Source organism: Pongo pygmaeus, chromosome 12 (assembly GCF_028885625.2).
Source record: "Pongo pygmaeus isolate AG05252 chromosome 12, NHGRI_mPonPyg2-v2.0_pri, whole genome shotgun sequence".
Classification (NCBI taxonomy): domain Eukaryota; kingdom Metazoa; phylum Chordata; class Mammalia; order Primates; family Hominidae; genus Pongo; species Pongo pygmaeus.
In genome coordinates this window covers 42,319,569-42,347,102 of record NC_072385.2, presented here as the reverse complement: position 1 = coordinate 42,347,102, position 27,534 = coordinate 42,319,569, and the positions used below count along the sequence as shown (strand labels likewise).

The 27,534-nt window shown below is 46.3% G+C and overlaps 1 protein-coding gene across 6 annotated transcripts in view; it reads right to left on the bottom strand.

Moving 5' to 3' along the window:
- Positions 1-15,917: 15,917 nt before the first annotated feature.
- The window catches only part of BCL2L11 (BCL2 like 11), a 47,036-nt gene continuing 35,419 nt past the window's right edge, over positions 15,918-27,534 (bottom strand). For all 6 annotated transcript variants that reach the window (XM_054475670.2, XM_054475675.2, XM_054475677.2 and 3 more), the window contains one exon: positions 15,918-20,211. In XM_054475670.2, coding sequence (XP_054331645.1) covers positions 20,113-20,211 — 99 coding nt within the window. In that variant the 3' untranslated portion in view covers positions 15,918-20,112. The remainder of the gene's footprint in view (positions 20,212-27,534) is intronic.

Below are 27,534 nucleotides of genomic sequence, written 5' to 3'. Positions count from 1 at the left end.
CTTCTTCCATAGGCTAGATGCATGTGAGGAGCAAGTTCAAGTCGGACTCAATGTCATTTCACCATGATTGGGGCAGAGTGGCACCAGACCTGGTGGGATCAGAAGGCAGGACACGGCGGACAGCTGGATTGCCCCTTTCTAAATCCAGCTTTCTTCATCCAGGAAGCCTTCTCTGACCCTCCCACCTACAGGGCCCTCTCCTACCCTGAACTCCTCCAGAATTCTGTCTGCTGAAAGAAGGCATGTGGAGTGTGAGAAGACAGCAGGGCTCTGAAGTCATACCGATGTGGTTTAAATATTGGTTTCCCGTGTTCAATCATCTGACCATTAATTCAACATCTGTAGCGTGCCAGGCACTGTTCTACATCCTGAAAATGTGTTCATGTTCAAGAGCTGGGTGTTCTTGGATCCTATATGCAAGTGAGGGAGAGAGAGACAGTCAATAACAGCAATAACAAAGCCAAACACGCAAAAAGAAAATAAGTTGTGATGTTGGAAATTAAGAAAATAACCAAGGGGCTGAGATAAAGAATACCAAAAGGACCTACTTTAGATGAGGTTAATGAATGACTGCCTCTTTGAATGGGCAGCATTTAAAATTGCAATGTACAAGGAGGAAGAATAGTTACTATATAAATAAAAGGGAGGAGCATTCTTGGCAAGAGAAAAATTACAGGTACAAGACCATTAAGTGGGAAAGGTAGGAAAGGGCTTGGGTGGGGCAAGGTTGGAACTGAAGGAAGAGGAGTGTCTCTGGAGAGTACCCTGAGGTGAGAGTGGAGGGTAGAGCTGTGCTTTCCAGGCTATTTTAGGAGATAGATTCAAGATGCATTTTAGAGCACAAACCAGCAAGACTTACTGATGGTTTAGGTACAGGGAGAAGAGGACCCATTCAAGAAGAGAGAGTCAAGTCACCTGGGGTGGGGATACCGTGCCCTTTACTGGAATGGCAAAGGTGGAGTTGGGAGGATGGAAAGTCTGCTCTGAATGTGCTAGTTTGGAGATATCTGAGATCTCCAAGTGGAAATGTCAGCAGGCAATAGGATCTGCAAGTCAGAAGGAAGCTCAAAGAAGTCCAGGTTGGGGATATAGATTTGGAATGATCAGCATAAGAATAGTATCTAAATCCATGGAATTTCATGAACTCACCTGTGAAGTGAAGAAAGAGGACCCAAGAGGGCCTAAGGAAGACCAAGGAGGAGTCAGAAAAAGGAGGAGGACCTGCAAAGGAGGACCAGCCAGTGAAGAACGAGGAGAGCCTGGAGAGCAGAATGTGGTAGAAACAGAGAGGCAAGAGTTTGCAGAAAAAGGGGTCGATATTGTTACAGGAGTAAGGTGAAGTCCAAGAGTGGGGCTGGGCCTGGCCAGTTGGAGTCATTGGTGACCTTGACCAAGCAGTCTCAGTACTGGGGAGCAGAGCTAGCCTTCAGTGGGTCCAGGAGTGCATGGGAGTTAAGAGATGGAGACTGCGAACAAATTATATTCTTTGGAGAAATTTGACTCTAAAAGAAAATAGAGGGATTGGGAAGTAGCTGTCAACGGGAGGGGCTGGAGATAGATGAACTGCAGGTGGGAGCAGCATGTCTGCGTGCTGATTGGACTTGCCTAGAAAAACCAAGAGACTAGTGAGAGAGCCAGAGACGGACAATGAGAGCAATAAGTTCCCAAGGAGCTGGAGAGGATGAATTCAGAGCACAGGTGGAGGGACTTTCTCCATCAGCACAGGAAGAAGCAGAAGAGAGGAGCAGCCAGGATGGGTCCTAGTCTGGTATTGGGAAGATGAGCGTTGAGCAAAGTAATGGGGGGGGAGGGTCCCTTGGAACCAGAGGGAGAGAGCAGGGTGGAAGGGAAGGTGAGAGGAAAAAGAGAAGTAAAATTGTCATTTGGGAGTGGGCAGTGGCCTACTAGAGAGACTGGTGGGGTTGCCTGGCAGTCTTGAGGGCAAGTGCATGGGTCAAGATCATGAATTTAGAGCAAAATCGGCCAGCCCTATTGTGTGATTATCTCCAAGAACAGGCAACAGCTCTGGAGCAGGCATGGAGACGGCGGATGGGAGGGTTCATTCAGGGTTGGGATTTTGCCAAGGGGCTGTGACAAAGGACAGAAAGGCAGAGTTGCTGAGAAAATTCACACTGGAATAATGATGAAGAACCATGGAGCAGAGGCTGGACGAAGAAGGAAGGAAGAGGAGCTGGGAAGGAGGCTCAAGAGGGAGGAGGGGGAGTCACTGCACTGAAATTCTCAAGGAAGCCAAGAAACTGAGGCAGTGGAGAATCTTGATCTGCAGGGCTGGGAGGATAGGGAGAGATGTTTGGAATCCAGATTTGAGGATGGGATGGTCCAGGTGTGACTGCAGGAATGGGCACCTGAGGAGCCCAGGAGGGAGAGGCCTCTATGGTGCTGCATGGTCTGTTTGACTGGATGTGAATGCTACCAGGGATGATGATGACATCAGGAGGTGGAGGTGAAGACTCTGACCAGGAGGTGACAATGCTGCCTTTGACCAGCTCTATGAGCCAGGCAAGTCACCCTGTGGCCACAGCAGGCTCTGGAGCACCCCTGCCCAGGTTCTGCCACTTTCTAGATGTGTGACCCTGGAGGCTTACTTCCTCTCTCTGCACTTTGATATCATTACTTGTAAAAATGGGGGAATAATTTACACATGCCTCTCACAGTTGTTTGAAGACTAATGGAAATAATTCAGGTAAAGCACCCAAAATAGTGCCATAAGTGTTAAATGTCACCTTTTGTAGTGAGTTAAACTGTGGCACCCTGAAAGACTGCCGCATATCCAACACCCTGAACCTGTAAATGTGACATTTTGGGGGTTAAGGATCTTTTTTTTTTTTTTTTTTTTTTTTTTTTTTTTAAAATATAGAGTCTCACTTTGTGCCCCAGGCTAGAGTCTAGTGGTGCGATCTTAGCTCATTGCAACCTCCACCTCCTGGGTTGAAGTGATTCCTGTGCTTCAGCCTCCCGAGTAGCTGGGATTACAGGCATGCGCCACCGTACTCAGCGAATTTTTGTTGTTTTAGTAGAGACGGGGTTTCACCATGTTGGCCAGGCTGGTCTCGAACTTCTGACCTCAAGTGATCCACCCACCTCGGCCTCCCCAAGTGCTGGGTTAAGGATCTTAAGGTGACATCATCTTGGATTGTCTTAGTGGGCTTCTATTCAATGACAAGTGTTCTTGTAAGAAACAGGAGAGGACACAGAAACAAAATGACCCCACACACGCTCGCGCAAACACACACCATAGGAGAGAATGCTATGGGAGAATGGAGGAAGAGATTAGAGTGATGCAGCCACAAGCCAAGGAATTCCTGGACCCACCAGAACCTGGAGGTGGCAAAGAAGGACTTGCCACAAAGCAGCCTTTGGAGTGAGTATGGCCTGCCGACACCTTGACTGTGAATTTCAAGTCTCTAAAACTGTGAACAAATAAATTTTTGTTGTCTTAAGCCACTAAATTTGTGATAACTTGTGATGGCAGCTCTAGGAAACTGAAATAGCCCTCATGTGCCTGGGCCTCAATAATCTTCACCTTTGGAGGCTGACATGAGCACTAAGGAACAAGCTGCATGAAAACTGCATGTACTAGAAGGTGACTAATAAATATCAGGCATCCCTCCCAACCTCCATCACACGGGCATAAGTACACACAGACCTTCATACACATGTGCATTCTTTTGGCCTAAATGTTGCTTTGGGTACTGGCTACTATTGTCTTATGTGTACCTCTTGCTCAGCAGAGTTGGGATGCAGTCAGACACTGCCACCAGCCATCAGAGTCCAAAGCCATCGGATGGCACAAATACATGGGTGTACATGAAATGTGAGAGGGCAAGTGTCCAGAGTGGCCACCAACATCAGACATAATAATGTCAGAGAATTGGGCGGCATGTCTTCAGACCTCCTGTGGTCCCTTGTGGGACCATGTGAGGGAGAAGGTTCCCCTTCCTCTGCTGGCCACAGCCTCAGCTGGGTCCTTCACAGGTGCTGAAGAAGTCCAGCACAGAGGTGCAGGGGAGAGGCCAGCCCTCTTTGGAGCTCAGCAGTTCAGCATCTTCGGACAGCTAGACTCAGTCATCAGAACTAAACTCACAGACAAGCACTCTGGGAGGTTGAGGCGGGAGGATTGCTTGAGCACAGGAGTTCTAGGACTAGCCTGGGCAATACAGTGAGACCCCATCTCTGCAAAAAAAATTTTTTTTAATTATCTGTGCATGGTGGCACATGCCTGTAGTCCAATCTACTTGGGAGGCTGAGGTGGGAGTATTGCAAAAGCCCGAAAGGCAGAGGCTGCAGTGAGTTGAGATCACACCACTGCACTCCAGCCTGGGTGATAGAGCGAGGCCCTGTCTTAAAAAAAAAAAAAAAAAAGAACTAAACTCACAGAGAGTGGCTGGAATGGGGAAGAGGCAGCCAAGAAGAGTATGTGGCTCAGGCTGATCAACTGAGGTCAATGTCCTGTCAGTTTCAAATGCTAAGTCCCTGAGAAGCTACTCTCTGCTAAGCAGTGATCACTGCTCTCCTCTTGGTCAGGGTCTTCCTCCCTCGCTGAGTTGTGGGAAATGGGAATCACACATTCAGGATGCCCTCCCTGGGCAAGGCTTGCATCCACTTTGGGTATTTTTCAACTGAAAATCATGGCAGGTTTAAGGAGAATAACGTTAGGTCCCAGAAAACATGACATAGAAGGTTCTTGGCATTTGGGAACACTGGTAGAGTTCTGTCTCTCTGAAACTGGAGTTTTATTTGATATTCCTTGGAATGAAACCAGTTAACTTACTTTATATATTCCTTCAGTTCTTCAAAGAGTTCAGAATCAGAACAAAAAAAAAAAAAACCCATAAATAATCTAAAAAAAGGTTGTACTTTATCTTGATTTGCTGTTCCCCTCCCCAACTCTTTATAATAAGGTCTATTTACAGACCCTGAGAAGCAATTACAGGAGAAAAAAATGTAATCTTAGTTCAGTTTTATAACAATGAAAGTGGTTTTTTTTCCTGCCTTGTGGATTATTTTTAAGTCAGTGTGGTATTGTTTACATAAGTCACAACTCACTGAGTCCAAAGTCCTTCAGATAGTACATCTGCCTTATGCATTCAGAAAAGGGGATCTGCAGGCAGGAATATGTTTATTTAATCCACATGGGGCTCCTTTCCCATTGCTTAGGACTCCATGGGTTAGACTTTACCTCTGGATCTAGCCATCCCTCCTCCCCAGACCATGAGTAATCGGCCACGCTGGCCACACATGGGGTTTTGGTCACAGCGGGTGAGTGTACTCCCTCACACCTCAGGCAGTCTGCCTGTCTGTCCACCTAAACCTTCCCAGCCCCACTAGGTAGGTCAGTCCTGTGGGTTGGACCAGGTTGAGGCAACAGGGATGTGACCTGTGATGACTGTGAGAGCCTGGTTCCATTGAGAAAGAGCTCCCAGAGGCCTCTTCCCAGACACCATCAGAAAACAGCCACTGTGACCCAGGGCTGCCCTGGCCTGCTGGTAGGCAAGGACTTTATGCCTGATTTCCTCTGGAGGGAAGTTTTGAGCAACTTCTGTCTGGGTGCTGCCCATTGGTGCACTGTGAAAGGCCATATATGACGGGATCCCACAGAGGGATGCTATCAGGGGTCTGGAGGGATATGGGAAGCCTCTCTCATTCCCACCCAACTTAGTACTTCTTTACCTTGTCCAGGCTGCTAGGGTAGCCACATTCTTCCGGAAGCAAGAGCTACGTCATCCCACAGACATTCCCTGAGCACCTACTATGTGTCAATGCTAGGGATGCGAGGATGGCATTCACACATCCCTTCTTCTCATGGAGCACATAGTCCAGGCCTTGCCAACCACAGGACCCCCAGAGATTAGGACCTGAGTCCTTACCTATCATTCCGTAGCCACTCCCAAGTCTAGTAATCCTAGGTTCTAGCACACATTAGAGCTGGGGCTGCCAGAGTGTTCACAAAGCCTGCTGCCCAGATAATAAGACTGAAGGTGGGATTGAGTGGGTGACCAGGGAAGGCGCCACTGGAAAGTAACATTCAAGCAGCCCTGACTGCTGAAGAGGCCAGCCCTGTAGCTATAGAGAGAAGAGTGATTTAAAAAAAGCGGGCAGCTGCAGCCTTAGGCGGGAGTGAGCTTGGGTTGTTCTAAGAAACGGCATATGGTATACTCCATAAAAGAGCCCATAATATTGACATTTATTTCTCCAACGTGTCCTTTTTTTATGACTCACGAAGACTTCTGTTTTATACCAGCCACCAAGTTTAGAAGCAATTAAATTGTCCGAAATGCACATGCCACCCAGAGCAGCCAGTGACAGTGAGTTCATCAAGACATGATCAGTCATTTTCTTCAGGGGAACTTATTTATCAGAATCCTGGCAGCGCTATGGCTCTGGGAAGCAGCTTTTAAAAAGGAGAGGAGAGATAGTGGCCCCAGGGCCCAAACAGGTAAGATGAGGAGGAGGAGGGGGCTACCAGGAGGCAAAAAGGGGCCTCTAAGAGGGAGAGCCATTTTGCCAAAGGGCTGGCTGGATCTGCTGTTTAAAAAAGGTCTGTCATTTGAATAGGCTCCATGTTCTCACTACTCTTTTGAAAGTGGCAAACAGGCCAGGTGCAGTGGTTCACATCTATAATCCTGGCACTTTGGGAGGCCAAGGTGGGCAGATCATGAGGTCAGGAGTTCAAGCCTGACCAACATGGTGAAATCCTGTCCCTACTAAAAACACAAAAATTAGTCAGGTGTGGTGGCGCATGCCTGTAATCCTAGCTACTCAGGAGGCTGAGGTGGGAGAATTGCTTGAACCTGAGAAGCAGAGATTGCAGTGAGCCGAGATCGCACCACTGCGCTCCAGCCTGGGCGACAGAGCAAGACTGTCTCAAAAAAAAAAAAAAAAAAAAAAGAAAGAAAAGAAAGAAAAGGAAGAAAGTGCAAACAGCACATACATATGATGAAGGTCAAGAGGCCAAGAAAAGATTGGGCTTTCATAGAAGATAATGTACCTGAGTCGTCGTCAGACATTTAGTTGCCACACACCCATCCAACAACTGTGTGTTGAGTGCCTACTAGGTGCCAGGCACTGCTAGATCCCGCCGAGTCAGAGGGACACTGGCTAATGCTAGCAGCCCCACAGACAGAGAGACACAATTTAAAATATCATTAAGATCTTCCAGCAGGGATGAGAGCATTTACCCATAAGCCGTCAAAAGGCCATCCCCAGAGCTTGGTAACTGGACCCAGAATCAGGCTGAGAGTTACCTGGGAGCAGCCACTGTTCTGAGCCTTGCTGGCTGGGGCAGGGGCAGAGAGTCTGGCCCTGGGAGGAACTTGGAGGGGGCAAGGGTGTGCCTGTGGAGGCTCCCATGGCGGCCATTTCTGCATAATATTGAGCAATCAGAAGTAGAAGTTCCCCTGGAAGAGCGTGGTGTCTAACCTGGTGCAATGTGCATTGTGGTCTGTTCCCCAACACAAATCATCATTTTCCCTTGTAAGTGCTCACACCTGATATGTGCTCTCTCAGAGCCTGCCCCTGTGTGTCCTCCTGTCCTTGTTTTTCAGGGGACGATGATGACACTTTTTCCATGATTATGAGATTCCCCTCACACTCCACACTCTCCTGAGCTATGGAAGGCCAGGCTCAAGCACAGCATGATCCACCCACGTTCACTGCCTGTGCCACACACAGATTCACTTCCACCTCTAGCCCTCCTGGGGTCCACACTATGGCTCTGCTTCCCATCTCTGACCTTGCTGAGTTCTTTGGGTTTGTCAATTGAAGCCTCTGACTCACCTGATGATGAGTGGGCTCTCCCCAGGCTCACAACCTGGGGCCACCTCACCTCCACCCTGCCGTGGCCTTGGCCTTGGGCCCTGCAGCCCATTCCGTCCTCCACTCACCTTGAATTTGGCTGGAGGCATGGATGCCTGTGCCAGGGCAAACTGGCAAAGGGAAACAGAAAAGAGAATTGATCATTTTGCAATTACAACAGAAATTTAAACAGACAGAAAGCACCTTGCTGATTGCTGTCCTTCAGAGCATTCTCCCTGGGGAGGATTGCTGGACCCGATGCTGCTGTGGCTGCCTCACCACTGCTGGAGTCATCCCTGGCAGTTTTGAGCAAGCTGTCATTCAGCAGCTCCCAAGCCCAGCTGCACACTGGAGTCATTTAGGGAGCCTTTAAAAATATGACACTGCACCCCCACCACAGACTCAGAGAGGTGGGCCTCTGGTATGGGTATTTTGTAAAAGCCCCTGGGGGAGTCTAACATCCTCCAGGCTTGAGGACCTCCCTCCTGTGCCCTGTCTGGCCTGTGTTCATAGATGCTCCACAGGCGCCACTGGGCCGTCATCCACCTCACATGAACAGATGCTCAAGGCCCTGTTCCCTGGCTTATGAGAGTGCTTCATTAAAGCAAATGTTTAAATATTCATGCTCCAGGCTTTCTCCAAGCAGCCAATGGGTACAGTCCACCTTCCTGGAGTTTCTTTCCGAAAACTCAACTTAAAAAAAAGCCCTTTAAAATGAATTGACAGCCCTTTGTTTCTAGATAACCCCTGAATTGAGTTCGTGGTCCAGCAAAACAGAACTCTCCATTCACTCTTCCTCCACCCCAACCCCTCCCCAACCGATCCCACTTCCCACTCCTGCTTCTATTCTCAGGAAGAGCCATCCCTGCTAATTGCTCTGACCCAAATCATCCTTTAGAATCCTTGATTCCTTCTGTTCCCTCACCTTCCACATCAGGAAGTCCTCCCTCCTCTTCCTCCACAGCCTGTCTGCCCTCTGTCCACATCCCAGGTCTCCCGGGGTGGACTCCTGATTTTTGCTCCTGACCAAAATCCAGGCACAGCCACAATCCAGGCACAGCTCTTAATTTTTTAATTTTTTATCTGAAATAATTTCAGACACACAAAAAGTTTGCAAAATAGCAGAGACACTTTTCTTATAGCCTTTACCCAGAGTACCCAGATGTTACCATTTTGCCACATTTTGCTTTATCCTTCTCCCTTCCAACTGCCACCATCCCATCCTGCCCCACAAGCATGTAAGCACATCACATTTTTTCCTGAACATTGAGAGTAAATTACCTGTTGCCCCTTGCCCCTAAATACTTCAGTGTGTATCTCCTAAAAATGAGGACATCCTCTTACCTAACCAGAGTTCAGCGATCAAAATCAGGAAATTAACATGGATGCAATATTAACATCTACATATTTCCTTCAGATTTGACCACTTGCCCCAATCATGTCTTTTATAGCAATGGAAAATTCCAGATAGCACATTGCATTCAGTCACCATGTCCCCTTGGTCTCCTGTAATCTGGAGTTTCTATCAGATTATGTTGCTCCTGTGACAAGAGCCCTCCACAGTCCTGGGAATGTAGGGCCAGCCCTGTCTCGGGCATGCCCCCTTGCCCTGCAGCCTGGCCTAATTCTCAAGCCCATCTTCCCCATCCTTGGCTCCCTCCCTTGCATGTCCCCAATGCAGCCCCTCTCTCCCCACTTCCTGTGCTGGGCTTCACATCTCTAGTGGCTCTGTCTGGACCACTCTTCTCTGGTTGCTCCTGATCACCCTGAGGTCTCAGAGGAGAGGCCTTCCTTTCTCTGGTCCCACCACCACACCTGGTCCACTACACTCTGCCTTGTTTATTTCCTGCACCTTTCACTGTCTTGGCCACTGGTTCCCCTGCGTGTTATCTCATGCCTCCCATCTCCACTGAACATCAGCCCCATGAGGGCAGGGGGTTGTCCTTGCTAATTCCCAAGCATGTAGAATGAATTGTGCCTGATACATAGTAGAGGCTCAACCAACCTTTGCTGAGTGAGTGAATACATGAATGAATGCAAGTCTTTTAGACTATTTGGGTTAGACACAATAGAATCCTTTCACCAACACTTAAATGAGAAAGAGATTCTATAGGCACTGATTGAAGAGAAAATGCAATTTTTTTCCCCTCAGAAAGCCTTTCAAAGTGTCATCCAATGCCTGAGGAAGCTTTGACTCACCACTCTCCTCTTTCAAGGGTCCAGAATTCAAAGTAATAGAATTGATTTACTTTTTAAGAAAATATACCAGATCTTCTACAGTTAGGGATTTTTGTAGCAGGCGTCTTGGCAGAAATAATTGACACATATTGGCCTGAAGGTCATGGTCGAGTAACACTGGGAAAAGTTTCTGACTAAGTCAGAGACTCATCGGAACCTATTCCATGAGCGGAGATAGCTCCCTTTCCTGTTAGAAGGGCCTTGAGGGACCTCCGAGCACCCTTGGGGGACCTACCCATGATGAGGTTAGAGGCCTGGATCTCCAGTCTGTCCCCGAAGGGGTTCCAGGCTCAGGCCTCCAGAGCAAGGGTGAGCCAGGAGGTCAGGGGCGAGCCTGGGCAGGCAGCACTGAGGTGCTCTCGCTTAAAATTGGGAAGGTTCTGCATCTTCACTGGGGAGACAAATCAATCCCTGGCTGTAGAAATGTGTAAAGTTGGCTGTGCAAGCTGTGTGCTTCCCTGTGTGTACTTGTACCTCAATACTTTTTTTATAAAGGAAAGAAGAAAATTGGAGGAGCTCCAGCTCTTCAAAAGCAAACAGCAGCTCCTGGGGATGATGGCCTGCCTGAGTCCCCGTGGAGTCCAGTCCTGCCTGCTCTCTATAGGTTTCGCTGCAGAGTGGGGTCCATGCGGAACTTAAAGATCTGAACCCCAAGCCCTGCTCTCCACTGGCACCCTAGGGAAGGTGTGCACCAGATTGAGACAAGCAAAAGGAACATGTGCACCCAGCTGGGGCTGCGGCTCAGGCGCAGTGTAGGGGCACAGGCAGTACGTGCCTGGCAGGTGGGGGTAAGATGTTGAGGGCTCGGGAGGCTCTGGGTTCAGAACAATTCCCTGCTCCAGGTCTGGAGAGAAAAGATTTCAAGAACCAGACATGAATTGGTGTGGGAGGGTTCTGCTCCTGATGGATGCTGACTAACTCCTTCCCACCCAACCTCACTCTAGGTTCCTGGCTGGGGAGCCCACTCCCAGGGGGCTTCTGATCCCTTTGCTCCATCACTCTAGCACTGCGATGCCCCATTAAAATGGACTTAAATCCCAACAAATGCCTGGGGAGCTGCTCTGCCCTAATGGCAGAGTGAGGTTGGGGCAGTAGGCAGGAGGGGGGCCCACATCCTCCATCACACAGAGGCCACACCTGTCAGGGGTCTGCATGGCAATTAGCAGGCTCAGGTAAAACCAAGGACTCTTGGGACAGCCCACATGTCCACAGGAGGTCCTCCAGCTAGGTCAAAAGAGTCCATGCAGGACCAGGGCCCCACAGCAAGAAGAGCCACTGGCAAAGCTGAAATGCCCTGGTGGCTGGAGAGGCAAGTGAGACCTGGGCCTGTGCTTGCACATTCTCACCGCAGATCTGGACCAGGTCATGGAGGCATGAGTCCCCAGAATGCTGGCAGCTATGCAGAGGCAAGGCTGCAGGACAGGCATCCTGTCTGGGGCAGACCCTGGCTGGCTGGTCTCAGCCCCCTGTTCCTGCTCCTGGTCCGATGGGCCCTGCGAGGCAGCAGGTGAGTGGCCAGATGTCCATTCTCTGGCAGAGCCACACTGCCTGGCCTCACATCCTCGCTCTGCCATTGAGGAGCTTGATGTCCCTGGGCAAGTGGCTTAACCACCTCATGACTTGGTTTTCCTGTCTGGACACTTGGGGTGGTAATAGCAGCTGCTTCAAAGGGCTGTTGTTCTGAGATGAAAATGAATTATGAGATGCTTTGAACTGTGCTTCACACGTAGCAAGTGCCTAACGGTTAGCTGTCATTATAGGCATCATTATAGGGGACCCTGAGATGAGGGGGAAGTGGGTGAGACACCCCATGGAGCTGTAGGCCCACCACTATCACCTAAGCTCCTGAAACAGCTCTTTCCCTGGGAAGTGCACTAGAGAATTTTACTTGGGTCTTTTCACTTACTGATTGTGAGACCTTGAAGAACACGGCCTGTTTACCATGCCCTGGTTTTAAGCATTTTGATATTCTCATGTGTGTCTAGTATATGGTAGGACCTTAATACTCAGATTAAGATTTTAGGAAAATGACCACCTAAAATAAATTTTTGGGGTTGCATAAGCTCTCTGATATCTGCAATGAAACATGACATCTTGATGGTGTGTTTTAAGAGTGGTGGGCCAAGTTTGATCTTGTTTAGCTATTAGATAAGTGGTTATTGTAAGAACTAACTCTTCCCAAATCTGCTTTATGGAGCCTGAGTGGTTATTATAATCATGCCTTCCTGGGTCCTTTTCTGTAATACAAGTAATCATTCTATAACATGCCCAGAAAAAAAGGCCTTCAACATTCTAATATATCTTCTCCCCGGTAATACAGTCTTCTAAGGACTTAGGGGTTGCCTCAGGAAAGATAGAGTTTCTCGGAAAAAAAAAAAGCAGGAAGTGGTAGAAGTTACCCAAAAAAATTAGAGACCACCTTTTGCCTTGCTATTTCCCATCTCCTCACAGCCCCATTCTGGTCTTAACAGGGGAGATTTTCACAATCAGCCCATCACGCCACACCTTCTAATTCATCTTGTTTAAAGAGACTTCATGCAACTTTTGTATTCAGTCCTTCTGACAGGTAGGAATGAGTCACTGCTTTGGCTGCCAGCGACAGAAACCAGCCCTGGCTAATTTAGCACAAGGAGAACATGCTGGATGGTGGGTGCCTGTTGCATAGTCCAGCAGGCAGCTCAGAGACGGGACCCCGGGGTGCTGGTGGCTGGGGGGCCGGTTACTGTGGCCAAGAACACAAACATGCCCTGCAGCTTCAAGGATGCTGCCCTCCAAATGGCCCCTCCTTGCCTTGCTCGCTCCAGAGTCAAAGTGCTGGGAAGAGTGTTTTATCAGCCAAGCATTAGGCCACGGGCCTGCCCTCAGCGATACCTCAGGCAGGGAAAGAAAGGGGCAGTGGGAGGCAGGCACACAAAGAGAAACTGTGGTGGAGATAAGGGCTGGATGCGAGGCATCCTTCCCTCTTTCCCAGAAAAAGCAAATAGGAAATGTGCAGGATTTGAAGGAAGAAAAATCAAGTGTACTAAAAGCATCCAAAACCAAACATAATCGATGGATAAAAATATTATACATCTTGGAAAACATCTGCAAAAATGGCAATTCTTCCCTAAATCAAGAGTCACTGTAATCCTAAATGAAACCTCCAAAGAACTTTCTGAAAAGCTTCAACTAATTCTAAGATAAACATAAAAAGACAATGTAAAAAGAGCCATGATGATTTTGAAAAATAAAGACAAGAAACTCAAAACAGATAAAACTCTAGTAATTAAAATAATGTAGATTAAACAAAAGGATCAATGAAAAAGGCAAGAGCTGAGATACAGAACCATATGTATTAGACTTTGGTATATTGTCAAAGGATCAATTTAGGCTGGTGGACAAAAAGACAACAGTGCTGGCTTTCTGTGGGGTAAAAACTAAATACTGTGGATCACTAAAGAAATAAATTCCAGGTGGATTAAGGTGAAAAAAAAAACCCAAACTGCACTGGTTATATGAATAAAACATAAGAAAATATATTTAAAACTTTGTTATAGAGAAGTTGTCTTAAACAAGATACAAAATACAGAAACCTAAGCAAGATTGACAAATCTGACTTCTTTTTTTTTTTGAGACGGAGTCTCCCTCTGTCGCCCAGGCTGGAGTGCAGTGGTGCGATCTTGGCTCACTGCAGGCTTCGCCCCCCGGGGTTCACGCCATTCTCCTGCCTCAGCCTCCCGAGTAGCTGGGACTATAGGCGCCCACCACCTAAGATGACAACTTCTACATAAAGTACACCACAAGCAATTAAAAAACATGCGGCAGAATAAAAACATATGTTCACAAAAAAGACTCATATGCTTTGTATGAGAGTACCCATAGCAGATTTATTCATCATAGCCCCAAACTGGTAAGAACTCAGGTGTTCATTAATAAGACAATAGACAAAGCATGGTTTGTTCACACAATAGACTACTACTCAGTAATAAAAAGGAATAAATTACTGATAATTGTAACATAGATCTCATATTCTGAGCAAAAGAAACCAGACACGACACAAAAGACCATATACTGTATGGTTCCATTAATATGAAGTTCAGGAAGAGGCAAGACTAATTTATGATGGAAAAGAATCTCAGAACAGAGGTTACTGACGGGGGCAGGAGAGGAGGGATTACCTGGAAAGGAGATAACTTTCTGGAAGTTACAGTAGTATTCTTTATCTTGACAAGGGTTTGAAAGACAGCTGTATCCTTGGTCAAAACTTAGCAAATGTACACATAGGATTTGTATGTTTTACTTTATGTAAATTTTATCTTTGGAGAAAAAAATTATAAAAAATTAATGAACTCTAAATGATGCTGAAGTATTTGGGGATAAGAGTATTGGTGACTATAACTTATTTTGAAATGCACCAAAAAATAAGCTGGATTAATAGATGAATACATGATAATGCAAAGGTAGTAAAAGTTAAAGGTAGAAGCTAGGTAGTGAGTGTATGGGTGTTCTCTGTAAAACTCTTTTGATTTTTCTGAATGTTTGGAAGTTTTCATAATAAAATGTTGGGAAAAAAAGGCAACAGATTGAAGGAAAAGTATTTCCAACATATAAAAGATTTTTTTGTCCAGAATGTATGAAGAGCTAATCATCAATAGAAAAAATACTCAACCAAAAATTAGCAAAAACTTTCAGAAAAGAAGGCAAATGCCACCAGTGCCTGAAAAGATCATCCTACTGCATTGATAGAAAAATTCAAATGAGCACCACTTGCTCCTCACCCAGCAGGCAGACACCAGCTCACTCATGTCTGACAGCACTGGGGGTAGGTGGGTGTTCTTACGTGCTGCCAGGGCCCGTGTGAAGTGGAGCTGCCACTTTGACAGTGTCTTCCAGAGTCTGTTGAGGCTGATCTTCCACCTCCCTGTACCACAAGAGTGGGATACCCATGAGCAAACTCTATGCCTGTGCTCTGGCACTTGCTGCAGTAGTTAGCATGAAGTGGAGTCGCTATGGAAAGATATGTGACCTATTGCTAAGTCAGAACCATATACAGAGCTATGGCACTTACAGAAAAGCAAAACTGCTGTGTAAGTACACACACACACACACACACACTGCAGATTAAGAGTCCAGGAAAATGCAAACTCCTACCTCGGTGAGGAGGTAGGATTAAGACAGAACAATTTGATTGGAAACAAATACAATTTGAAATAAATTTACAAGACCATATTCATGTATTACTCACCCGATTGAAAGCATTAACAGATTGTTAGTCTAAAACAAAGCTGAGTCTGTCTTTCACTTTCCCAGCACTTAGGGTAAAAGTGCCAAATTAAGTACTTACTTATTAGGATTTTATCACCTGTATCCCCAAACCAGGCTTTAATTTCTTTCACTCATTCCTAAGGCAATTCCCATCCACCCTGCATGACAGGAGCTGGGAACTTAGCGGTTCCTGGTCATCATTTCACACCCAGGGTCTAGGCACTTTTGGGTGACCCCTTTGACCCTGAGCAGGTGCTGCAGACAAGCACTTTCTATTATGGGGTTGATGGGGTAAGATGGCTGGGCACCTGCCATATCACTCATCAACACAGTGCAGAGCCGGCTCCTAGTACACTTCCCTGCCCCCACAACTCCCCACCCAAGTGCTGAGTCATATCTGACTGTGCAGGCAGAATACTTTTCGCACCAGCCACATCAAAACTTTAAAGACTCGTTTGCTTTTAAGTGTACTGCACAGATTCGTCTTCAAGCAAAAATATATGAGCTACACACAGCTACATTTTATGACTGATAATAGCAGGTGTGGGTGTGTACATGTTCATATATAATTTCAGCTGTTTCTCTGACATTTTGTGCAAACAAATCAAACGCTCACCAAAACTAGTTGAAAGTTTTATTTTTATAAAATTAACATAAAAGATTGTTTAAAAATCTGCGGTTATTTACAGCAGTATTGCACAAGTAAAGTGGCAATTACCCTGTCAAAATTCATCAGTGCAAAACACAAGTAAGCCAGGGAAACTGCAATACAAATGCTACATACGCTGGGTCCTAGAAAACAGGTTAGTGGTGGATCAGTATACAGACAGATCAGTGCTATTTATAAGTGGGTACCTGATGAGTTCTGATACAGTAACTAGTGGTCACAGAATCTGGACATAAAACATAAGAGAGCTTCTATAGTCCGAAATTCCCAAATAAAAGTAGTCAAGTTACTTAGCTGGGAGCTTGAGGATGCTTCTTACACACAATGCTGTTTAGAGTAGACCCCAACTGATTTAGCGTTATGTGTAGACATGTTCCCCCCACCCCACATGTGTACGTGAGTGGACACACACAGGCACCAGGCTAAATCAGCAGGGATGGCAGAACCACCTGCATGGAACCACCATGAAGTCTCCTTAAAGCTCCCATGAGCTTTCACATCTTGACACCCAGTCTAGTGGGGCCCCAACCTCCTCTGAAGGAGATGGAGAATCGGAAGGAGGGCATCGACCTGAAGAAGCAGGCTGACCAAATGCAGTGACCGAATGGGTGGGGCGTGGGGAGGGCTGTACAGGTAATTAATTAGCTCCTGAAGACAAGTTAGTCCAACCTCAAAGCACAGGAAGTCGCACAGCAGGTGGGGGAAACCCCAGCTACTCAGTTGTCCACAAGGGGTTAGTGGCCTGAGGTGGTCCTTAGGCAGGAGCCACCTGTCCCACCCGTTCCCTGGTCCTGCCTGGCCCTAGCCCTGAACAACTGCAATGCAGCACCTCTGGAAGTGGCACATTTTATTTTTTTTCTAAACGCTGAGTTGTCAGGGATAAATTTTCAATAGAAAAATCTTTCCCACCTGCTGTTAATACTTTGGTTTTTTTGTTTTCCTAAAGATAAAGCCTGGAGTCAGCAAAATGTACTTGCATGATAAGCTAGTTGCTTTGGAACAAACAGAAGGTTGCTGGGTATTTCTTGGAGAATTTTGTAGCCTGCCAGACTGAGTTTCTCACTGGCATCAAACACACACTTCATCATCAGGGCAGCAAAGCCCAAGAAATGAAACCCACTTGACTGGAAATACCAGGACCCAAAGCTGGAGAGCCACCCTGGAGGACCACGTGGTCTGCAATGAGCTCTCCAGTCACCCCCGACACCTCTCAGGAGTTAACTTCACGGGATGGCAGGGGGGTGGGAGACAGGGATGTTAATACTTTTCAGAAATTAAGACATTAAATAAGCAGAAAATAAATATACAATATTTCTACAAGTTACAGCATTATGAAACAGTAGGACACATCACACAGAAAAAGAATCTACAATATTCACAATCCTTGATTTTGAAAAAGTTGAGAAAAACAGTGATTTTTTTACTTATTTATGCTGTACAAAATTTTACAAGAAAGGTAAAGGAAACACAATTGCACGCAGACATTTGGCTCAGTTGATAAGTAATATGACCTACGAATCTAATAAATACTCACAATATATACATTAAGAAGGGGAAACGGCAGACAATTGTATTCCACTATATTTTTTTTAATCAGAAGGAATTTTATACTTGATTTCTCCGCAAGCCCCACCCCCAAAATTCTTGATCAACTGGTTTCTGGGAAGGACATCTGAAGAATCACTCATGAAACTATTTTGTGTGTGTTTATTGCGTTTCTGTGTTAAGTCACAGGACACTTTTTACAAACCTCACATACGGAGAGGTTGTCAAGGCACAAAACCTGCAGTAAGTTTCCAAAAAGGGGATTTAATTATTTTTTCTACAAAAATGTTTTTAAAAAAAGGTAAAAACGTATACCCACAGGAGGCATACTTTCTGCACAGAGGCATCTTGATAACCAGATACATACAGTACAGAGACATCCAGTCATCGCTTTAAGTTCTGGTGCCAACAGCCTATTCTTTAATACTCCTACAATTCATAGAATCTCTAATTTCCTCAGGAACTGTTTCCACAGCCAGCCTGGAGGCCGCCAGGCCAGAGGGAAATGTGCTCGTGTGGCGCACACAGCCCCTGGGCAGCACAGGGCAGGGCCTCCCGTGCCTGGCCCAGGGCTGCACCCAGTGTGTGCTCCCAGGGGCTGCAGGGCTGAGGAAACAGAGTAAAGTGCTCTAGTCAGGAGACTGGCACATGAGTACAGGGATCCTGGGAGGGGGTGCCCAGATCCAAATACATCTTTGGTGTATGTGTGTGTCCAGCAGGCCCACGGCTGCAATCCTACCACTGCTTGTAACCGTGGGCTTTGTATGACCCTACAAATGGGCTCGAGACACATCAGGGAACAAGCTGAGCTCCAACACAGCTTTAAAAATAAGTCAAAGTCCCAAGGAGATTCTTGGGGAAAGGAAATTTTTTAAAGTAAGAGTATTTGGAATGAAATCATCTCTACCTAAAGGAGAAAGTGAATATGCAACGTATACATATATATTTTTTAAATTATGAAGATACAAATGTTTAGATTTTTCCACCTAATTTAAATAACGTGAACATGCCGGCTCCTCTATCGGGCCAAACGCTAGTTGCTGGCACTGCTTACTCATTTGAAAATTTAGTTATTTCTTTTAAAAGCAGTTTAACGATTGGAGTTTTCAAAAATTTTAAGAGTTACAGAGTTCACAGAATTGTCTTCCCTCCTCACTTTCACTGCTCCCTAACCTGACTCTTTCTTGGGTCTCCCTGGGTGTCTGCTGCTTCTGAAATGACTGACCAGTGTGTGGCTTCCTTCCATTGCACTCATAAGGAGCAGGCACAGAGAAAGAGCACCCTCACTATATGGCTGGGGTCACGAGTGGCCTGACAATATCCAACTGTCCTGGAAGAATGAAAAAAACAGACTTCTGCCCAGAATTATTCTTCTATCGTGCTGGTGGAAGTGGGATGAAGCCTATGTTTCAAAGTGAATTTAAAGGAGTGAGGCTAGTGGACTGTGAGTTGGACTAAAATGCAGGAGGCCAAGCAAATGGCCATCAGAAGCCCTGCCCCAGGCCTGTGCCAATTCCCATAAGGGTGTGAGCTGGATGCTGCAGCTGGACTCTGCTGTAATGGACACGGTGGCCCTCTGGGACCTGATGCTGACAGTGCATCCTGTGACCATGGGAAAGCCTGCAACCAGAAAAGCCAGCAGCACAAAGGGGCGTAGCACGTAAGTCTGTTGTTATTACTGCTATTGCCTCTTCAGAATACTTCCCAATAACATGCTCATCAAAATGGAATGAAAACACCAAATGCTTCCCAGTTAATAATAGATCGCTCGAACTGTGCAAGATACAGGCAGATATTAACTCTTGTTCAGACTCAATTTCACTTTATCATGAAAATACACTGGACCAAATCTATGCATCTGAGTCCAGACTGGAGGTGCATCACAAAAAGTGATGAGGAAAGACGCAAAAATAGTCTGAAATTTTGCCACAGATGCAACTGAATTTACAAATGAGACTGGCATATCAATGCAGGCTGGCAACAGACCCTCAGCCCTTTTAATCAGTTCCATTTCAAAAGAACTCTTTTGGTATTAAAAATAATTTAAAAAGGTCAAAGAGGCAATAGTAGGGAAGGGAGGGAGTATATCACACCTCTCCCTGTTTAAAAATTCTGTAATCTCTAAAAATAAACTAAGGCAGCTTTTTAAGTTAGCTGGCTCAGTTTCCACTGCAGGGTTTACATAATCCTCTGAGAATAGGCCGTAGGTTCTTAAAATTTTAATACAAAAATCATTCACAAATTGGTTAAAAAGTTTCCATTTCCTTTTTGAAAAACCTTATTGAAGGTGAGGGGGAAAACACACTGCATGTAAACACCATTCTTACACAAAATCCTGCTCCAAAAAACCATGGTTTGTACATTAAAAAGCAAAGAATGCTCCCTCCTTTACATTCACAACAAACTTCCATTAGAAATTCTGCTGTGTGGTGATGAACAGAAAGGTAGTCCCATCCAGCTCGGTGTCTTCTGAACACGTCACCTGCCCCTCCACAAGAGAACCACTGGCTGCATAATAATGGCACCAGGAGACCGTGGTGCTGGGTCTTGTTGGTTTGAACAAGCAAAATGTCTGCACGTATCTCGGCTCCGCAAAGAACCTGTCAATGCATTCTCCATACCAGGCGGACAATGTAACGTAACAGTCGTAAGATAACCATTCGTGGGTGGTCTTCGGCTGCTTGGTAATTATTCAAAAATACCTGAAACAACAAAAGGAAAGCTTCTTAGTTTCTCCCTAATTTGGGGGTGGGGAGGGGTGGGAGCCCATATTTAAGTGAACAACCAATCCCATCTTAATCACTATGAAAGGCACCTCTTCAAGAGCACTGGGTCACAAAGCACGATTCCTCTCAGAGATTGTGAAGAAAACTTGTTTTCATTTCCCTGCAAAGCGGAAGACATCCCTACATAAAGGGCAGGCATACCAATGATTTACTCCTTAAAATAGAAAAAAAAAAAAAAAAGCACCCAAAAGAATGTTTGAAAAACTCAAAGGGATGTAAAGCAACTATCTTACCGCCCAAGTTAATTGACATTCAAATATGCTGCAGATTCCCCCAGGGGTGAATCTGGTAGCTGTAATTCATTTGAAAAACCAGTGATTTGGAGTAATCTGCCCTAAGAAGCTAAATAAAGTCGCGCAGTGATGCGCCATTGTGCCTCTGACTGCTTGGCTACGATAAACACTGTGACCCAGGGGGTGCCCATGGTCACAGACACAGGCAATGTCAACCCCCATCCTCCCACCTTCTCGGTATGGGGAAGAAAGAGCAATCCAGAACATAAAAAAGCCTCTGTGCCAGTGACCAGCATATGTTTGTTACAAACCGAGAAACTGTTCAAAAGGAAATCACCAGCTTATTCAATGCTTTCAGGGTCCTCAGGTCTTCCACAGCACCCACTTTCAGGTTCTAATCCATTTTGTGAGTAAGTGCAAAGTATAAATTCAGAGTCACCAAAGGCAGCGGCAACACAACACATCAACCTCGACGCCATGAGCTACAACCTGGTTCAGTGTTCAAGTCTGAAATCTGCCCCGGACATTTCTTAATGACTAATCCACACGAGACCAGGCTACATGACTGTCTCTCCACAAACCCCCTTCTCGTTGGGTGGGGGATACTTCCAACACACCGTCGCGGGAACCACCGGCCATCAATCAGGCTGAGACAACTGTCCCCTCAGACCCCGAACAGCCCCCACAGACACCAGCCACAGCTGCAGCTCCACTGTTTACACAAGCTCTGCCGCGCTTGTTTGACAGAATGGGATTGTGATAAGGCCAGGGCATTTCCCCTTTTCCTTCCATAACAAGATTGGAGGAAATCAGCTTTATGTAAGCGATTCCTGTAGAGGCACTCTGTAACCACAGTCTGTGATTTTTATCTGTTTTACACACAAGATTGCTTTGTTTTGATTTAACTTTCAAAATTACTTTGCTGCCTCTGTGTGAGAATAATTTAGGGGAAGGTTAATTTTAGTGTAGACTAATATTAATAGGTTGAAAGAGACTTATTCAAAATAAAACCACAACTTACTAAAATGAAGAAAGTGTATGCTATGATGGGCTAAGTAATCAATCCAGGCAGAGAAGTTTTGTGCCAACCTGGTGTCACTGCCATGCTTGGTGTGGCCAGAAAATGGGGCTGACTGGGTGTCCACAGTCAACAGGACACCAATGAGGGGGCTGGGTCAACGTGAAGGGCAGACCCCAACTGCTGACACTTGGTAAGTTTCATATTCCAGCACTGGCAGCGTCCAAGGGAAGAAATCTCCTGCCCAGTCTTTGAGGACAGCAGGAGGCTGTGACCAAGCTTAAGTAGAAGTCACCTCACGAGAGAATCTTTCCAAGGTTTTTAGAGTTCCGCTTTCATCTCAACTGTAAAGGATATGGGGTATTCAAAGACATGCTGGAGAGGGTGGGGAAAATGCAGGAAATTTTGGCAAAAGTTACACCCAATCCCTGACTCATGAGAAGATGCTACAGCATCCCAGTCTGCAAGGGTGCAGGGATAACTGCCCTCTCAGACGGCGGGCATGACAACATGGCACACGCTTTTAAGCTGACAAGCAATTGCTTTTGGACGACATTCAACAGAGGAAGCCATTACCACGGATTCAAAGAGCCGTGCCAGCCCAGAAAGCATTTGACAGCTGGCACGGCCGGCTGGAGCTGCTGTTGGCTCGAAGCGTATGCTCGTACTGCAAAAGACAGCTGCAGGATAGGCAGCCCCTACCTCTGCAGACTGGCTGCCCTCTAATACCTGCAGCCATAAAAATTACTGTGGCTTATAGTCGGGGCCTGGTGACACTAAACTGGGGCAAATGGCCAAAAGCTGCAGTGGGGCAAAGACGCAGAACTAGGACTGATGGCTCAACGCTGCTCAAAGCGCCAACAGCTTCAACCAGCTCCAGTGAAATCTCCCTGCGATCTAGATACTGAGGAACGGCTGCTACAATTCAGCTCCTAAACCAGGGCCTTTGGTTTTGGGGTGGTATAATGGGTCAGGAGGGAGTTTGAAGCAATTAGAGAAAGCCCCCCAAGATGGAATGTACTGGTGAAAGGTCAAAGGCACACCCAGTGGCTTCTGGCCAGGGTAGCACAACCAAGATGGAATTGGAAAGTCAGGACTAAAAATGACAATCCCTGTATTGTAGGGGAGTTGCCAGTTAAAGGCAAGTATGACACTAAGACTGAGCCAGGAGCTGTCATTTGCAGTGTGAGTGGTTCCTCGCATCTAACGTGGGCTAAGACAATAAACACACCCATAAGAGGAGCATCAGCAGCCATACCTGGACCGTCTTCCTGAGACCTGCTGTCTGCAGAGCTGGCCTCCTGCCTAGTGTCCAATAAGTCTGCGTCTGCTACAGTGGTTCTTAATCAGGTGGAAGAGACATCTGTGTATCAAAAGTGCTTTTAAGTTCTGCCACTCCCAAACTGGGTAATATAAAAAAGACAGTCTTTCCTGATTAAAAGCGTTTTTTAAAAAACTATTAAAATAAATACAATCAGGGAAGATGCTCCACTCCCTCCTGAAACTTCTGGGTATCCTCCTCTTTATGGGCTGAACTGTAAACTGTCCCTTCAATTCATCTGTTGCAGTCCTAACCCCCCAGACCTCAGACTGTGACTGTAAGTGGAGACAGGGTCATCAATAAGGTGATTAAGTTAAAATGAGGTCACTGTGGGGTGGGCTCTAATCCAAGGTATTCTTGTAAGAGACAATCAGGACACAGAAACCCACGGAGGGAGACCACGTGAAGACACGGGATGACGGTATCTACAGGTCTGGAGGCTAAGTCTGCACCATGATCACAGACTTCCAGCCTCCAGAACTGAGAAAAATAAATTCCTGTTGTGTGAGCCACCCAGTCTCTGCAACTCTGCACAGCAGCCCTAGCTGACTAATACACCCTTTCACTGATGCTCTCAGTCTGTCACTCTTTAAGTGAAAACAATCCTTCTTACAGAGTTGGGTAACTCTGTTTTAGTCTAAATTGCAAAAATACTTTAGAAAGGCATAATAACTCATTTAGGTGAAGGAGATTATTTTTAAAGACTAAATTTGCTAGTACGTTACAACTGAAGTGACCATATATTACAGTTCTCTCCTCTCTCACTCTTTCTCTACACAGACACACATACACACAATCACAAGTGCACAAAGAGGAGGGCCCCACCCAGTTGGGTACTGTAATCTCCATGGCCTAAATCAAGAGCTACATGAGGACTGGGTTACCTGGAGGTAACTGCCTTTTGTGGCCACCCCATGTGTCCAGAAGATAACTCCTTCAACATTCACAATCTTGTGTGTCCCTCCGGGAACCAGTTCCTGACAGCCCCTGCCTCTCAGGGTAAGGGGCTCCAGTGGCCCTGTTGCTGACCGGCATCAGGTGGTGGTCTGACTTCAAGGCATGTGTCTGTATACCCACTAGGTCTGATGGTAATAGCTTTGTCACCAGCACAAAATAGTAAACAAGATAATAAAGTAAGGACAAGACAGAGGTAAATAAAATGAGGGAAAAAACCACTGGCCAGACGGGAAGTCAGGGAGCCAGGGCAGGAAGGCACCAGGGTGAATCCCCACATCAAGCCCCAAAGGAAGAGAATTTCTTGGAAGGGCAAGAGGAGAATGGGCAGTGCAGGTGGAGAGAGAAGCTGGGCAAAGGCAGCAAGGCCAACAGGCAGAAGGGGCCAGCAGTTCAGTAAAGATAATCAAAGTAGTGGCTAAGTATTTATCATAAACCAGAAGGAAAAATTATGCCAAGTTGCAGGATTGCTCCCCCACAGACTGTGCCCTCTAAATGTAAAGGCATAGGATTCTGTCTCTACAAGTTCCTCAGCATAGACTTAGGCAGTCTTTCTCGGAAGACATGAACATGCCCTTTGAGATGGTGTCAAGCATTCAACAGGGAATTCCTAAATAGTTCTTCACACGTCCCCATGACACCAGATGGCACAAGCTCATCTGGGTGGCAACCTGGGAGGAGCTGAGCCACACGAATGCCCTAGCGTGGGGTTCCTGCTGCCTTGCCAGGGGCTGGCGCTGTCACTGCAGCGAGGAACATTAAGTGCAGGGCAGGAGCATCTTCAATTTACACTTGGGATGACCAATTAAGTGTCAGGGAATTTAATGACATTCTAATGCCAAAATAATCACAGAACACCACTCTCTTGCTCAGTCCAGGGAAGCAGATGCTTGGAAAACAATAGAGGCCCTGGCCCCAGGGAACTGGTCAGGTTGAACACCAGACAACTACAGAATGCAGCTTTGGATTCCGCTTCACTCTCCAACAGTGAGAGGAGTCGAACCTTTGAAGAGCTGCCTAGGGCACACCAGGCCTTTGGACTTTGTGTGCCCAAGCTTGGGGGTGGAAGAATTGCCATGGCCACCACTAAATGAAATAACCTAGCCCATGCTTTTCAGTCCCTACAACAACCCTGAGTGCCAGGGTAGCATTCCCTATGCTGTTTTGCAGCCAGTGACTACAGAGGTCAAGCAAGTGACTCAAAGGGCAGCTCAAGGCAGTCGCAGGACAGGATGGGTACTCTTGGCCCACAAGAAGATGGAATGCCAGAAGCAGGAAAGAAGTTAAACGAGGGCTTTCAGGCCAGCACCTTCCCTCCTCGCACGCCCTGTGCCTGTGCCTGTGCTGGGAAGGGCCCGTTGCTCCTCAGACCTGAAGGGGGCCTTGTTTCAGGCTGAACTGAGGCCACAGAGGTTCTGGAGTTTGAATTGAGAATCACTAAGTGATTCCTACAATGCAGCTCAGAATACAGCCCACATCCATGCTCCAAAGGCAGGGCTGACACCCACTGGGGCAAAGGACTCAGTAAGTACAACACAGACCTAGAACCTAGACATAGCATGGCTCAAGGGGGACTTAAATTAAAAAAGCACAGATGTGTATAACACAATTTAAAAAAAGGTTGAGATCAGACATGACATCAAGGAGTTATCCTGGGAACCAGGGGTGAGATGTGCTGTAAGGGAGCCACAGTTTAGTTAAGAGTTTCCTGGCAGTCAAAGCAACAAGGGAAAAATGACAATTTCATTGTCATATCAAAGCAAGCTCAATTCCTAATTCTAAGAGGCATTCAAAAACAAGGTATACCTATAGAACTCTGAGATGCAGAGGAATTTAACTTACTCAAAAATTTGTTTCTTACAGAATTTCAACAGTAAATGTATAGGATGTCCTGAAACTTATTTTTTATATATATTTAAGTGTTTATATATATACTATAAATTATTATATATTATATATAATATATAACAGGAGGCTGAATTTTGGACTGTGAGACCAGGAAGGACAGAGGGAATCTCTGCTCCAGGCTCAGGCAACTGAGGAAGCAGTCTCTCTCTGGTTGGTGTCTGATCCCCACAGGCTGCAGAAGAGAGGGCCTGGGATGGAAGTCCAGGAGCCTGAGAATACCCAGGGGCTGTCACAGCATCTTTACGGACACTGAGGTGGCAGGGTGGGACACGGAACTAGGAGTCACCCCCCTGATTCTGTTAGAACTACCACTCCACAACTCGTTCATAACCCAGCAGTCTAAACAGCATTTTAACTGGCAACTGAGTGACACAGAGGTCAGAGAGAAAAAGGCCCAGCACATAGTTCAGCATGATGTGGAGCTCTTCAGGAAGATCTGGTCTCTCTCCACTTTCAGACCAACAACCACAGTCAAACGGCAGCTGAGCTGGTATTTCAGCGCTGGTTCCATATGCATGCTGTTTTCAGGTGTCAGAGGAGATTGCTACAATACTGCCCAACACAAAATCCACTTTCTATTCATCACCAAGGCAACAGGGATATTTGCATAGCTTGTGTCTGCTGCACTTTGATGTCATCACAGCTGGGGAAAGGGCACTGGAAGTTCCCTCCCAGATGCATGGTACCTTCACCCCAAACCAGGAGAGCACTCTCCCCTAGCATTGCAAAGCTATGGGTGCTGCAGCTGATCTGCTATGGTGACAATGTGGTCTTCAGAAGTCAGATAAAAACTACATTTGCATAAACCAAACTTTTATCCTATTTTTGACACGCTATTTCAAAGAAATTATGATAGTTAAGGCTTCTTGTGAGACAAATCTCTTCTCCAGTGAATGTCCAGGTGAGTCTGTGCACTGAGGCTCTTCAGGCAGCATAGCACAGCCCTCCACTTGGTAGGTCTCTAGCCTGTCAGACTCCAGACCTGGTGCTGGCTAAACTGGGGAACAACTCCTGCCTGCCACTTCTGAAATCGTCACTGTTCTATGGCCAACCACAGAGAAGAGACAGATTGTTCTGACATCTGTGTGAGGCACCAGTAGTTGGAATATTAGATTCAGAGAAGAAACACACTGTTCCAAAATGTTTCAGCCTCAGAAAAAAGCTAAGTGAGACGTAACATAGTTTAACCACAACTAAAACCTCTCCACTTTGTTTCAGGTGGTAGAAGTCTAGTGAAGGATGATACGAGAAGCTTATTATTTTTGAACGTCTGCAGCAGGGCCAAGCCTTAGTTTGTGTGCATCTTCATTTCCTCCTCAAGAGATTAAAAAAAAACCCCAGTTAGACCTCCTGAAGTCCCCTTCCAGGCACCTGCATCTTCTTCCTCATGGTTACGTGTTAATGGCCTTGATCCAGAGCTGCAAGGCAGCCCTGCAGGTGTAGGCACCTGCCAAACAGATGAGCACTCACACGTGGTGCAAACAAGCACAAGTCCTTTAGCCCGATACCCACCCAGCCATTTAAACACACACCAGTGCCTCAGCCTCATCTCATATTTGCCTACACCCAGACACAGCATGTGCAGTAGGGTCAAACACACAACTTGTTTAAAAAGCAGTTCCAGAGTATTTAAAAGACAGACAGGTGAACAGAGTTCCTGGCATCTCCCTTTCTAAACGCCAAAGACCCACTGAAAAATGTTTCAATTACAGTTCAAAGTGAGAGGAAACAGAATTATGATAAAAGATGATAATAAGAATTTTCTAGCTCCATCTCTAAATGTTCTTAATCTCCACTACATGCCT